The sequence below is a fragment of the Salvelinus fontinalis genome, chromosome 30, assembly GCF_029448725.1.
Source record: "Salvelinus fontinalis isolate EN_2023a chromosome 30, ASM2944872v1, whole genome shotgun sequence".
Lineage (NCBI taxonomy): Eukaryota > Metazoa > Chordata > Actinopteri > Salmoniformes > Salmonidae > Salvelinus > Salvelinus fontinalis.
Genome location: NC_074694.1, coordinates 36,894,049 through 36,909,066, shown reverse-complemented (window position 1 = coordinate 36,909,066; position 15,018 = coordinate 36,894,049). Strand labels below are relative to the sequence as shown.

Genomic DNA, 15,018 nt, shown 5'->3' with positions numbered 1-15,018 from the left:
TAGCTTGCTAGCTAGTCTAGGCTACTTGGGGTAGCAGGTAGCCTAGTGGTTAGAGCATTGGGCCAGTAACTGAAAGGTTGCTAGATCAAATCCCTGAGCTGACAAGGTCAAAATCTGACATTCAGCTGCTGAACAAGGCAGTTAACCCATTGTTCCTAGGCCATCATTGTAAATAAGAATTGTTCTTAAATAACTTGCTTAATAAAAAATAAAATGGTTCCAAACAGAAGACCTGGTTACACTGTTTCAAGTTAACTAGAAGGGTGAGCGACTGTAGCTGTGTACTGTTTTGGGAGAGTGAAAGTACAAATGCTTCCCACATTAGATCACACACACAAGAGACACCCACAACAAAGCACGCCTCCAAAACCCAAATCTCGTTCTCAGTCGCATTTCCTGATTAGGAGAATTGAAACCGAGGCTAAATCAGGAAGCTCAGCCCCCCCACCACAGTGCAAGCGAGCTGATGTTAGACAGGGAAATTGTTGAAAGGGGTGGAAAATGCCAATGCGCCAGTTTTTACTGTACATGATGAAATTGCAAACTAACTTACGTTTGACACTTGCGCCTCTCGCGAAAGCCGAAAATAGAGCCCTCTGAGCTAAAAGGTTTTTCTATGAGCAAATAGCCCAGTCTACAATGAGACTCAAACTAGAAAAGACACCTTTACAGGAAATGTATTGAAGTATGTATGTTTTCCACATGTTCATTAGAGTACAACACTTTCTTGGAGTTGGGATACTACTGTATAGTCACAGCAATTCCCACATGTAGGCCTTCTATTATCCTTTAGGTTCTATCATGGAAAACAATGATTGCATGTAGGCAGAATGTATAGCATCTGGATCATTAACTGGGTCATGACTGTCATTCCTCTGCAGGCGAAGAAGGGCCCGTATGCCTTTCTATGGGACATGGCTGTGGTGGAGTACGCCGCACTGACGGACGACGACTGCACCGTCACCGTCACGGGAAACAGCATGAGCAGCAAAGGCTACGGCATCGCCATGCAGCATGGGAGTCCATACAGAGACCTCTTCTCCCAGAAGTGAGCAATGCCACCAACATCTCTCCTCATCATACACCGTCTACGCTGAGTATACCAAACATGACCAACATTCAAAACATTGAGTTGCACCCCCCCCCTCTCAAACACCCCCTCCATTTAGCCCTCAGAACAGCCTCAATTCGTCGGGGCATGGACTCTACAAGGTGTCGAAAGCGTTCGACAGGGATGCTGGCCCATGTTGACTCCAATGCTTCCCACAGTTTTGTCAAGGTGGCTGGATGTCCTTTGGGTGTGAATATTCTTTATACAAGCGGGAAACTGTTGAGCATGAAAAACCCAGCAGCATTATAGTTTTTGACATAACCCCGTACCCCATTCAAAGGCACTTACATTTTTTGTCTTGCCTGTTCACCCTCTGAATGGCACAAATACATAATCCATGTCTCGATGCTTAAAAATCCTTCTTCAACCCGTCTCCTCCCCTTCATCTACACTGATTGAAGTGGATTTAACAAGTGACATCAATAAGGGATCATAGCTTTCACCTGGATTCACCTGGTCAGTCTGTCACGGAAAGAGAAGGTGTTCCTTAACGTTTTGTACTCTCAGTGTAATATTGTAATGACCCTGGCATTGAGAAGCACAATTAACACTCCCCAAAGGGAGCTTTCTTGGAGCAGCTGTAGCATGTCCGGGTTTGCGACCCTAGGGTTGCAAGTTCGAGTCTCGCCTCGGAACCCCGTGCTACTCCCTCGTTTCATTACAATATTTATGCATTATAGATATGCCATCACTTTATCAACAGCTCTATGCAGTATGTAATTCTCCTCCCCTCTCCCTCCATCTCTTCCTTCCATCACCTTGAGGAAATATCCTCAGTCTAAGTGCATATGGTTTAACGCACACATCCTTTGATTCCTAATTACTTTCTCTGCTTCATAAATGCCATAAACATAATCACTGATGGTTGACGGTGCCTGAGGGAATTGAGCGCCGTAATTGGCTGAGAGGTCATTCAGTGGTTATACTCAGCCATTTTAGGAGGAGTTTGACGAGGGAAATGCAAGGCCCACTAACATAGTGTTTTTATAAAGTCACCTGGTAGTAAAAACATAAGTGAAAATGCTCTTTATAAAAGGTCAGGAGTTACCGTAGTTTAAAGACTCATTCACAGAGGCTTAATGCATGATTGTAATGTCCTTGTCTGTATGTTATATATATACATTGCTCAAAAAAATAAAGGGAACACTTAAACACAATGTAACTCCAAGTCAATCACACTTTTGTGAAATCAAACTGTCCACTTAGGAAGCAACACTGATTGACAATAAATGTCACATGCTGTTGTGCAAATGGAATAGATATAAGGTGGAAATTATAGGCAATTAGCAAGATACCCCCAATAAAGGAGTGGTTCTGCAGGTGGTGAGCACAGACCACTTCTCAGTTCCTATGCTTCCTGGCTGATGTTTTGGTCACTTTTGAATGCTGGCGGTGCTTTCACTCTAGTGGTAGCATGAGACGGAGTCTACAACCCACACAAGTGGCTCAAGTAGTGCAGCTCATCCAGGATGGCACATCAATGCGAGCTGGGGCAAGAAGGTTTGCTGTGTCTGTCAGCGTAGTGTCCAGAGCATGGAGGCGCTACCAGGAGACAGGCCAGTACATCAGGAGACGTGGAGGAGGCCGTAGGAGGGCAACAACCCAGCAGCAGGACCGCTACCTCCGCCTTTGTGCAAGGAGGAGCACTGCCAGAGCCCTGCAAAATGACCTCCAGCAGGCCACAAATGTGCATGTGTCAGCATATGGTCTCACAAGGGGTCTGAGGATCTCATCTCGGTACCTAATGGCTCTAGGAATAGTTTTGGTGGTTCCAAACGTCTCGGTACCTAATGACTCTAGGAAGAGTTTTGGTGGTGTAACGATCGTCCTCCTCCTTTTGGATTGGACCAAAGCGCAGCATGAAAGTTTGACATAACGAATTTATTAAAGAAAAGACAAAACACGATAAACACTTGAAAGGATTACCAAAATAACAAAACGACGTAGACAGACCTGAACATGGAACTTACATAAATACACAAAGAACTCACGAACAGGAACAGACTACATACACGAACGACAAAACGAAACAGTCCCGTGTGGTGCACATACACAGACACAGGAGACAACCACCCACAAACAAACAATGTGAACAACCTACCTTTATATGGTTCCCAATCAGAGGAAAACGTCAAACACCTGTCCCTGATTGAGAACCAGATAAGGCTAATTACAAATGACCTAAACATAGAAACACAAAACATAGAATGCCCACCCCAACTCACGTCCTGACCAACTAAACACATACAAAAATAACATAAAACAGGTCAGGAACGTGACAGGTGGTTCCAAACGTCTTCCATTTAAGAATGATGGAGGCCACTGTGTTCTTGGGGACCTTCAATGCTGCAGATATTTTTGGTACCCTTCCCCAAATCTGTGCCTCGACACAATCCTGTCACGGAGCTCTATGGACAATTCCTTCGACGGCTTGGTCTGTGCTCTGACATGCACCGTCAAATCTGGGACATTATATAGACAGGTGTGTTCCTTTCAAAATCATGTCCAATAAATGTAATTTACCACAGGTGTACTCCAATTATGTTATAGAAACATCAAGGATGATCAACGCAAACAGGATGCACTTGAGCTCAATTTCTAGTGTAATTTCAGTTTTTATTTGAATAAATGTAAACAAATGTCGAAAAACCTGTTTTCACATTGTCTTTATGGGATATTAAGTGTAGATTGATGAGAATAAGGCTGTAAGGTAACATAATGTGGAAAAATGTAAGGGGTCTGAATACTTTCCGAATGCACTATTGTAGCACAGTTAGAACGGGTTTGTTAAATGCTTTTAGTTTGGATTACTTCTCACTAAACCACCCTTGAGGAGCTACTTGTTGTATTTGAATTACAGAGTAGGGGATCACAGCAACATGTCCTTGAAGGCTCTTGACTCTGTATCATGCAGCTCTTCGTTTTGTCACCAATCAGAGACATCTAACTCATCATTGTGATCTCTGCACTGCTGTTCGATTTACATCACTAGCAACAGGCAGGCTCAAACACTGGTCTATTCTTATTTATAAGGTCATTTTAGGAAAACTGACATTTTATCTATCGCCTCTTCTACCTCGAAATGAAAACACATATAAGCTCAGATCTCAATCTTGTTTTATGCTAAGAGTCCCGAAACCTAGAACAGAGCATCGAAAATATATTTCCCTGGTCTTGGAATTCCCTCCAAGCCAACCTAAAACCCCAGGACCTGGTGTCCCTGGAGGAGTTCAAAGGACAAGTTGGTTAACAGTTTGTTGAGACATGTAGTTCTTCCTAGTATTCACTAGTTTGTGTTGCCTGATGTAAGGAAGCATGTTGTGTTACTTCACACACACACACCACACACATGCCTGCATGCGCACACACACATTCACGGTTTATTTGCTGTTGTATTTGTGCTGTCGCCAGTTTCTTCTGTCTGTGTTGTCCGTCTTGTCTTACATAGTTTTTTAAAAGGTTTTCTTTTATCCCAGCCCCCGTCCCCACAGGAGGCCTTTTGTCTCTTGCCAGGCCATCATTGTTCTAATTGACTAGCCTGCTTAAATAAAGGTGAAATCAAAAAAGTATATTTGTTTTACTATATCAGCACAGGTTGCAATCAATGAATATGTTGCATGTTCCAGCTGAGTTGGCTGGATGAAATCAACCTATTATGAATTCATAACAAGCGTTGGTTTGGATTAAAGAATAATCATTCAACATGAGTTGACATGATTCTGCTAATTACTTCCACGAAAAAAGGCTCATAATGGATTGCCTAACTAAATACTGTACTTGGGCATTGACTTCAACTTTTCACAACGTTTGAAAGTCTTTGGTCACTAGTTGCAGGACGCTGATTGGGTAAATCTGTCCATAATCACATGCAAGCTACAGGACTGTTTCGCTTGGAATATGTTCCGGGGATTCATCCGATAACATTGAGGAGCTTACTACATCAGTCACCGACATCGTCAATAAGTGCATCGACGACATTGGCCCTACAGTGACCGTACATACATATCCCAACCAGAAGCCATAAATTACAGGCAACATCTGCACTGAGCTAAAGGCTTGAGCTGCCGCTTTCAAGGAGCGGGACACTACCAGGATGTGTACTCAGAGCCTGCGCTGACCAGCTAGCAAGTGCCTTCACTGACATGTTCAACCTCTCCATGACCCAGTCAGTAATACCTACATGTTTCAAGCAGACCACCATAGACCTTGGGCCAAGAACACCACGATATCCTGTCTTAATGACTATTGCCATGTAGCACTCACATCTGTAGCCATGAAATGCTTTGAAAGGCTGGTCATGGCTCACATCAACACCATCATTCCAGACACCCTGGACCCTCTCCAATTCACATACCGCCTCAACAGATACACAGATACAACAAAAGTTCTACAGCTGCACCATTGAGAACATCTTGAATGGCTGCGTCACCGCTTGTTATGGCAACTGCTTTGCATCCGACCACACGGCGCTACAGAGGGTAGTGCGTAAGTCTCAGTAGACCATTGGTCTGAGCTCCCTGTCATCCAGGAACTCTACACCAGGCAGTGTCAGAGGAAGGCCCTAAAAATTGTCAAAAACTCCAGTGACACGGCAAGTGGTACCGATGAACCAAGTCTGGAACCAACAGGACCCTGAACAGCTTCTTACCTCGTACCCCCGCACATCAACTTGCTACTGGTACCTCGGGTACCAAGTTATCTTTACTCATTGTGTATTTATTCCTTGTGTTATTATTATAATTTTTCTATTACAGTATTTTTTCTTTCTTTTCTCTCTATATTGTTTGGAAGCACCCATAAGTAAGCATTTCACTGTTAGTCTCCACCTCTTGTTTACGAAGCATGTGACAAATACAATGTGATTTGACCAATTAGGACTGTGTAATCATATTGGCCAAGGATTTACCCAAAATGAATCCCAAAATCACTGTCTTGACTGCATTCCCACACGTCTTGTTTTGATTCATCTCAGTTATAAAAGCTCAAAAGCATCCATGAAAACAACGCAAAATGTTTTGTCACACTATCGTTTAGATAAAAAATCTAACTCTCTTCAACGCAGTGAAAATAAACAGCAATGAGTGCCATCCCAACTCCACAACCTGAATGAACTACCGTTCTAGTGACTAAAACGCAGGTCTTAGGATAGGAACAATGATCCTTCTACAAAGCAGAACCAGTTTAAACCAGCTTGATCAGGTTTGATCTGGGGCTCTTGGAGGCCACACACCCACACCGTCGATAAGTCACCAATGCGGTAGAACACTTAAATCCTCTCCACCATTCCGAGGTGTGCCACGTCAGGGCCCTTCAGAGTGCACACTCAGTACGCAGGGCCACAGCAAGTGAAGAGCGGGGTCAGATGAGGTCCCTCCGTGGAAGATCCTCAGTAATGCCTATCCCTACGACACTGAACTGAACACTGTCTCTCTATCTACGCTCATGATGGCCTGGATGAATATCCGTCTGGGAAATCCAGGGCTAACAGAGTGGTGGTGGGGGTGGTGAGGGTGTGATGTGCTTCGAGGACAGCTGGGAGGCTGCTCAGGGGGTAATAACAGGCTGAACCAGAATGTCATCTCCTCTACAGAGACGGATTCATCTTACTTGCCACCGTCCCCCTTCCCATCATCATAATCCATTTCCCTCTCTCCTTCCCTCTCTCCGCACCCTCGTCTATCCATAACCGTACAAATTCGCCATGGGCTCCTTTTAATCTCAGAAATTGCTGTGGCGGTAGTGTTTGCCCACAGGGGCGGTTCTCTGATAATGGTCTTTTCCTCTGTGCCACGCTTATTTTTCTTTTAATTAAGCAGTTCTTCCCTCTCTTTTATTTTGGATTTCGTTTGTGGCATTGAAGGAATACGAAAGCTGACATTTAATGAAGTTTACTGTTGGGTTTAATTCATTGAGCAGGCATAATTCAAACAAATCACACTTAAAATGCTGTGCTTTGGGAATTGTCACAAATGAATGCAGTCATCTACAGAAGATGAAAGCAGGTCTATTTTTCATTCTTCCTTTAGTGCCATGACAGCATATGAGTAGTAGATATGCAACTAGGGTCCTAGACCTTAGTCTCAATTCTTTGCGTAACAGCCTTAACTTAATACAACAGCCTGTTTTGAGCGAAGAAGAGGAAGCATATGTCTCTTACACCCAGATATTTCCCCTCCTTGCAGGATTCTGGAGCTGCAGGAAAAAGGAGACCTGGACATCCTGAAGCAGAAGTGGTGGCCGCGTACGGGCCGCTGTGACCTCAACAGCCACTCCAACGCCACGCCCGACGGGAGGTCCCTGAAGCTGCACAGCTTTGCCGGGGTCTTCTGTGTCCTGGCCGCCGGCCTGCTGCTGGCCTGCCTGGTTGCTGGCCTGGAGATGTGGTGGAACAGCAACCGCTGCGGGCAAGAGCAGCCCAAAGAGGTGACCGAGCACAGAGCCCGGAGGACAGGGCAGCAGGGGGAGGACACTGCCACACTCTACTTTAAGGATCCAGCCGCAGACCACAGTCCCGATTTAGTCGAGCTCCAGTACACGCAGTTGTAGATTGTGCTCTGATTGAAATCAAATTTGGTCCCTCTAATCTATCCCCCCTCTTCTCTGAAACCGAATCCATCTGTTTTTGTATGGCATACGTACCTCACACAGCTCACAGATAAAGACGAATCCCCCTTATCATTTTCTTACTAATATATTTCCATCTTGATTATTGATTTTTTCTGCAAACTCTTCGAATTTGATCATCGGTGTATGTTAATCACACATCATCGGTGTATGTTAATCACACATCATCGTTGTTGTTAATCATAAACCCTTAAGTTACCTTCAGGATAACAAACTCCCCAACCAATATGTTTTTTTGAGATAAGCAATTCCTGCATTTTTCACAGGTCTCTTACTAATATGTCAGAACAACTGATTTTGGCCAGTGATGGGCATCGGTCCCCAGCAAATTTTCCAGTCACATGCTTTGTCTTGAATTATTGTCAAAACCTTTTTCACTCAGCCAAAGTTTTGCCATTTTCAATTCAGCAAGATTCTCTGTAGGGATATTAACTAACTATATCCAGATTAAATGCATAGAAATAGAATGAATAGAACAGACAAATCACTGACTTGAATGGTTATACCCATTCAGTTCATTCAATTTCTATGCATTTAATCCTATCCGGTAGGTGAAATCGAGATAGAACTTTTGAAAAACTGGTCCCAAAGGATTACACTTTCAAAGGGAGATTTGAACACCTTTTTAAATGTATTTTTTCAGAGTAGATCCATGTCAATGTGAATCAGCCAAATATGAAATAGGACATTTCTGAGAAAACGTCAGTATCGAGTTTGTTTTAAGTTCCCCATAACATTAGTGTTCCTGAAATAATCAAAACCCATTGATTACCAACACAGTTCCTTACCCTGAATTGTAAACACATTTACACTGCCTACCACAAAGAACTATTTTAATTGATTCTCGTAAGACTTTCCGCTGCTAAGTGCCTGCTAAACTGATTGACACCGATTACACCTTATACCTCATTGCCAGTTCACGTTAAGCCTTTCTTATTAGTTTAATCCACTCAAGTTACTGCGATGATGTGAACATGTCTAAAGAGGCCTCTCACATGAGAGAGTTACTCTCCCCTTGCATGTGACATGAGACAGGTTAAGGCTTGACATGGATCCGTAAACTAAAGTGTGAGCAGAAACAGAATGTTTGCATGGGTCTGTCACCCCACAGCAATAAGAGCCACTATATCTGTCCAACCCAGTCCATAATCCCTAGTAATTCCCTGTGTGACGTCTTATTGCAATTATATGTCAATGTGGACATCCATACGTTTTTATTCTTGACTGTTCTATGATCTCGTGCAGGTTACTAAGGATTACAGACTGGCAAGGGTTTCTGGTCCATTGACATATAATGACATTACCACTGCTTCACCGGAAGGGAGGAAGGACATTTGGACAGAGAGAGAAAGAGACTGGGATGAAGCAGAAGCTATTGACACAGGTCAGAATAGAGCTCCTAAGATCTGATTTGTGCTGCTGCATTAAAGAGGCACTCTGATCTGTCCGATTGGGCTTGGGGGGGGGGGGGGGGGGGGGGGGGGGGGGCATCTTGATCTTAAACTCCACGACACCATCTCATCTCTGGCAATCTTCTATTCTCTGATTGTTACTCTGTTTCTTCCCCATTTTTGGTTAGTTGCTTTTGTAGTGGATGGATGCGTGCATGACAAGGGCTTGTCTCTCACCCTCACATAGAAACATTGAATGGGGAATAAGAGGAAGTTAATTCAGCGACATTTCCTATGAATCACCTCGCTATGATGCTTTATGAAGGTATTTATTTGGCCTGTTACAGACATTGTCATAACACTTTTTTACACGCAGTCATGGCTGCTTGCATACGTATCTCTAAACGGGTTCGTCAAGTTTGACAAAGGTGGTGTATGGAACGTGTTACACGATACAGAGATGAGCCACAATACAGGACGTACGCATAATCATCATAGTCTTATGCATACGGAGGCCACTTTGAAAAGAGCTTACTCAAGCCTAGATAAATCCTTCAATCAAGTGTCAGGATACCATGGATGGATAGAGTTGTTTTCTAGTTTGATGTTTTACGAATTGTTTTTGCATTACGAAAGCTTTCAATCTGCAGAGCAGCTTGTTGTTTTCCCTCGATATAAATCAACACACTCTTATTAAAACACTGGTGCAGTGCTTTGATTTGAGGCGGTTATTTATTTAGGCGTGCTGCCAATGCGACAAGAGTATTACCATATTTTAATGTGGCACCAGTCTGCTAAAACAATAGCCTTGGCCGAGATGTTTTAATTAGCTTTAAGAGTTTTTTGGGGTGATACAGAGTTGATACTGTCGTAGATTCATTCCTACGATCAATGTCTCTGTTGATAACGTCGTCAGGACATATGAAATCGAGATTACATTTGGACATTCCGGGAGGCTCAAGCTGATATGGGAGGCACTGGGGAAACAAGAGTTGTTTGTCTGTAACTTGACGTTGACGAAGGCAGTCGTTGTAAATAAGAATTTGTTCTTAACTGACTTGCCTAGTTAAATAAAGGTTACTTTTTTTTTTTTTTTTTTTTTTTTTAAATATCAAGATTGAGTAAATGGCTTAGCATTCAGGACCTCCTCTGGAAGACATTGTGTCGTGCTATAATGGTATAATGTGCTTATGACAGGCAGTTGATATTGACAAGAGGACGAGTAAATCATGTAGAATCACAGTGGAGTTTAAATGCACTGTTTGATGTGGCACTGATCTCATTGAAAGTGCATGGCTTCTGATGGTCAAATGACTAACACACACGGTGTGTCATTACGAGAGGAGTCAGTTCATTTCGAGGTACTTCTGCATCTGTTGCCAAACAACATCCATTATAATTGCATAGTAAGATGGATACTCTGTATTTCCAGTGAATTCGGGTAGTCACTACACTAGAGAGTTTCCATAAAATTGCCTGAAGATGGTTGAAATATAGGAGTTCTTCCTTTCCCTAAGTGCAATATAATCAAGTCCAGCCTTTCTTTCATTTGTAGAGCATGTAGTACCTAGCATAAAATAGTCAATCATCATTGGTCTTCGTAGAAACACATTTCTGATAATGTCTTCCATTCCAAAACATGTCTTATTTTCATTGGTTGGTTTTGTGCTCCACATATAGAATCTTAACCTCTGCAGTTTGTTGTGTTGTATATGTACTGCACATAAGGATCAACTTGGATTTTGTCTCCATATTCAGTTTTTTACTAATATCATTGTTGAGTCAGACCATTACTGGAGCCAAGTTATACCTGCCTCCAAAGTAGCCTTTTGCAATAGTCTAGTGCAGCCTCCAAGTGCTAGGACACGTCGCCTGATTGGCTAGTGATACCTGCTACCCTGAATTATGTTTTGTCCTCTACCTTTAAATGTCCCAATGTAGCATTTTTGTCAGCAACGGACCTCAAGTGTCAATTAGCCTATAACACGTATGCATAACTACAGTCATCCAAAGACAGACACATCTGTCAGCCTCAGCAGCTCAGATGTAATAAATATATTGATCTGAAATCAGATCGATTCACCTGGCCAACATCAGTAAATAATTGATTGAGAGGTAGTGCTGAGCGATTAACCAAAATGTTAGTTATTTTCCGTTTTTTAAATAACTAATTGGCCGAAGTCAGTTTAATTATTTGAATTCCATTTCATTTTTTTTCTGCTCAGTTTCTGTAGAGATAAATAAGATCAAGCTCGAACTGGGCGGTGTAGTAGGGAGTTGTAGTTTCCAATAGGCTAATATTCTTCGTAATTTAGCGCAGAACAGCTGGTAATTAACTACAATGACCATAATCCACTGCGCGCCCGTTTTCTTGTCCGGTCTGTGTGGAGCAGACACAGAGACCTCTTTGATGAAGAGAAGAGAGAAGGTGTGTGAGGGATAGAGAGCAGTTGCTTTGCGAGGTATCTCTACCTGAAAATACAAGATCTAAGTGATTGATAGTTGGTATTCAGCAGTCATAAAAGTATGCCTTATTTACTTTGAAGAACTACAAAATAGTGATTTTGTCAGACAGGCAGCAGCTCTATAGAGATTAGATGATGACTTGGTATGAAATAGTCATCAAATAAAAAAATTGTTTATTAAAGTAAAATAATGTGAATAAATGATGGTTAATAAGTGATTAGCAGTTTACCCACATAATGTTTAATATATAACAATTTTTATTATTTTTTAAAATCGAAGACCGTGATATTTTTTTTTTATAACAAAATCGCAATTGAACCGACCTCAAAAAGCACTAATCGCTCAGCACTATTGAGAGGTAGAACGGACACTGTAAAAGCCCATATGTGGCCATCTCAATAGGACACCAATACATTACCTCAACTTTACTTCAATATACTGTAGCATCAGCAATGAAGCCTAAGGTTACATGGTGCCCCAGATCAGTCAGTAGAGGTTAGGATGTAGCTTGGCTCCAGCATTGGTGTCGTCTGTCAAAGATTTGACACCTCTTACTAAACATCAAACTGTCTATGTCCACTGGCCAAGTTTGATTTCAAGGTGCACATTCTATACACCTGTAATTGAGTCACCTCAATTCCAATTGGGCACTTAAAACAGACATTACTAAATCAGCATGTTGAGTGAAACACTAAGAGGCTTGGGAAACAAACAACCTCAAAAAAGCTAAGGAAGAGGAGAGGGAAACTAAATGCATGGAGCTGGTGAAAAGCCTGAGAATCCCATGGAGAACAGCCCATCTCAGCCTCTGTGTCCCTTCCTCCCCCTCTCTCTTTCACCCTCTAGGACAAGGAGGTGAATCTGGAACAGGTGCATCGGCGTATGAACAGTCTTATGGACGAGGACATGGCACACAAGCAGATCCCTGGCCCGTCTATCGAGATCTCTGCGCTGGACATCGACAGCATGCAGCCCAGCCGGCAGCTGGAGTCTGTGCGGGACTACCCGGGCAGGGGCCTGTCTGTGAGCACCTATCTCCCGGGGGAGGGCCATGGGGTGGGCCTGGGTCGGACACTAGCTCAGGGCCCTGGCAGCACACTCCCCCACCACCCCCCCAGCAGCTCCACCATCCCCTCCATTCAGTGCAAACACAGAGCTCCCAACGGGGGGCTGTTCCGACTGAGTCCCGCCAAGACACCCATGCCAATGTCATACCAGGGAGTTCCCGGAGGACCCATCCCAGAAGCCATTGAGCCCACCCACAGTACATCCATCTGATGGTGCCTCAACGTCACATCTCCTACCCCTCACCTGATTTTTGTGGGGTATTATTTGTGGGGGGAAAATAAATAAATACAAAAATTGGGAAAGTGTGCAAACAAGAGAAATAAGAGATTTTTATTACCTGTTGAACAACCGACATCAAAGGAAAAGCAAATTTTTTTTGTATATATTTGTAAATACTGAGAGAACGAAGTGAAGTTAAAGTGTATTTTGAATATTCTCAATTTTTCAAGTTGAGTTATAAAAAAACTAAATAAGATAAACAAAAAAAAAAAGTAAAAAAAATGACTGTTTGAATGGCTTTGTAAATTTTGTTCTATATGAATAATGACGCAAATTCATTGTGATTGTTTTCTAAGTGCCGAAAAAATGTCTCTCCACAGTTCATTCTTAGATTACCATTCACCATAGGACATAATGTTGAACTCCAACTGTTATGCACCTCTTTAACAACCTTATACTTCAGTATCAGATAAGAATATTCCAAATAGATGGAATAATTTTGTTTGTAAGACATATATACATTTTTCAAAGTTTTTTTTTCTAACTTAAAGTCTTGGTGAATCATTGTTTAAGGCTGAAACTGAAGTTAACATTGTTTCTCATGAGTTCTACAGATTTATGAAATGGATGGTATTTTATTGAGCTCAATTTCAGCCCTAATGTTGTCAAAGACAAGAGGGAGATACAGTCTCGGTCAGCCCCCAACAGCAAAGAAAGGCAGTCCTAGTGGTACTAGTGCCGTGTACAGCATAACATCAGCCACATTAAGGGATTGTTCAAAAGGAACCTTTATCGGACATAAATCATGATTGAATCATGCCCCTTCCAGTGTATGCTACATGTTTCCTTGATTGAGTGGGAGGGATGTTTAAAACAAAACGTTTATTTTTACATTTAACAAAAAAGGCTCATTTTAGTAAAAAATCTATGTATTCATTTCGTACTTAAGGATTTATTGTTGAAAAGCTGTATACAGGTTCTCCTTTCAGAGCAGTGAAGTCATTTGAACTGCAGAGGGAGAAAAGTAGATATAGAATATCTCATATTTATCATTTGTAATAGAGCAATTATCACCAAGGGAGATGGAAGATAAAAGAGTGATATCAAAATTATGAACTATTAGTTTTGGTAACAGCAGTTCAGGTGGCATATCCTAATGTCTAAATTCTGATGGAGCTCTGTTCATAAAACAAACAGACTTTTCCCCATCAATTAACCTGGGCACTTTGCAGAGCAGCAGTTTATGTCACATTTCCAACTGAAGATGAACCGCAAAACTTTACCAAGACTTTCATAAGTGCAATTAAAATGCAATTATGTCCTGCAGTATACTTTTTGTTTCTGTTTATTTCCTTTAGCCTGTCATTCTGGGAAACTCATTGCCAGGAAGTGAGATAGTGAATGTCAATCTCAGTGGTTATATTGTGTTGTCGTGCGTCACATCCTATATGCACAATTCAACGTGTACCAGGAGTACTGATAGGTGATCTATGCTCATACTGTTTAAAAGGTTTTCATTTACTGGATTGTCCGTACCTCTTGGAAAATGTAACCAATTTCCCTGCAGAGCCATTGAGGGAAAGCAAAGAACGATAATTAAGTGATGTCATGAGAATAAACAGAACTACCATACCTCAAAGTGAGAGAATCATGTTTCGCATCACCCGTTCTCCGCTCATGCTTCTCAAACAAAATTGGCGAGGTTGTACGCCTGTATATTTTGTACAAGTACAAGTACTTACTAATGTGAACCAAAGTGATCTCATTTTACACTGTGTTCTGCATACAACCTTTTGCTCTGATCAGCTAACAGTGGTGAGAAGGAAGTCCCACGTTACTGTACTGTAAGGGTTTAGTCTGCCTTACTGTATATACCCCCCCCCCCCCCCCCCCCCCCGGTTACTGTATCAATGCCCACACCACAATATTAAAGAAAATATTATAAAAAGCTATCATACCATATAGTCTGTAAAAGTACATCTAAGGGAGGCTCTTATTTTATTTATGAATATGCTGCTTGGAGTTTCTTAATCTTTAATAAAGAAATATGGTTTACATATGTTTGTTTCTATGATTCACGGGCATGTGACGATAGATAACCCGTACATTACATTTGCATGTGCCAGTATTATAAACCGT

The 15,018-nt window shown here is 42.1% G+C and overlaps 1 protein-coding gene across 2 annotated transcripts in view; it reads left to right on the top strand.

Annotated features, from left to right (window-relative positions):
• The window catches only part of LOC129829155 (glutamate receptor ionotropic, delta-1-like), a 477,366-nt gene extending 462,855 nt beyond the window's left edge, over positions 1–14,511 (top strand). Inside the window, exons 14-17 of one of the 2 annotated variants that reach the window (XM_055890732.1) lie at positions 882–1,048; positions 7,294–7,534; positions 8,981–9,119; positions 12,439–14,511. In XM_055890732.1, coding sequence (XP_055746707.1) covers positions 882–1,048; positions 7,294–7,534; positions 8,981–9,119; positions 12,439–12,845 — 954 coding nt within the window. In that variant the 3' untranslated portion in view covers positions 12,846–14,511. The remainder of the gene's footprint in view (positions 1–881; positions 1,049–7,293; positions 7,535–8,980; positions 9,120–12,438) is intronic. The other variant, XM_055890733.1, reaches the window with a different exon arrangement.
• Positions 14,512–15,018: the final 507 nt, after the last annotated feature.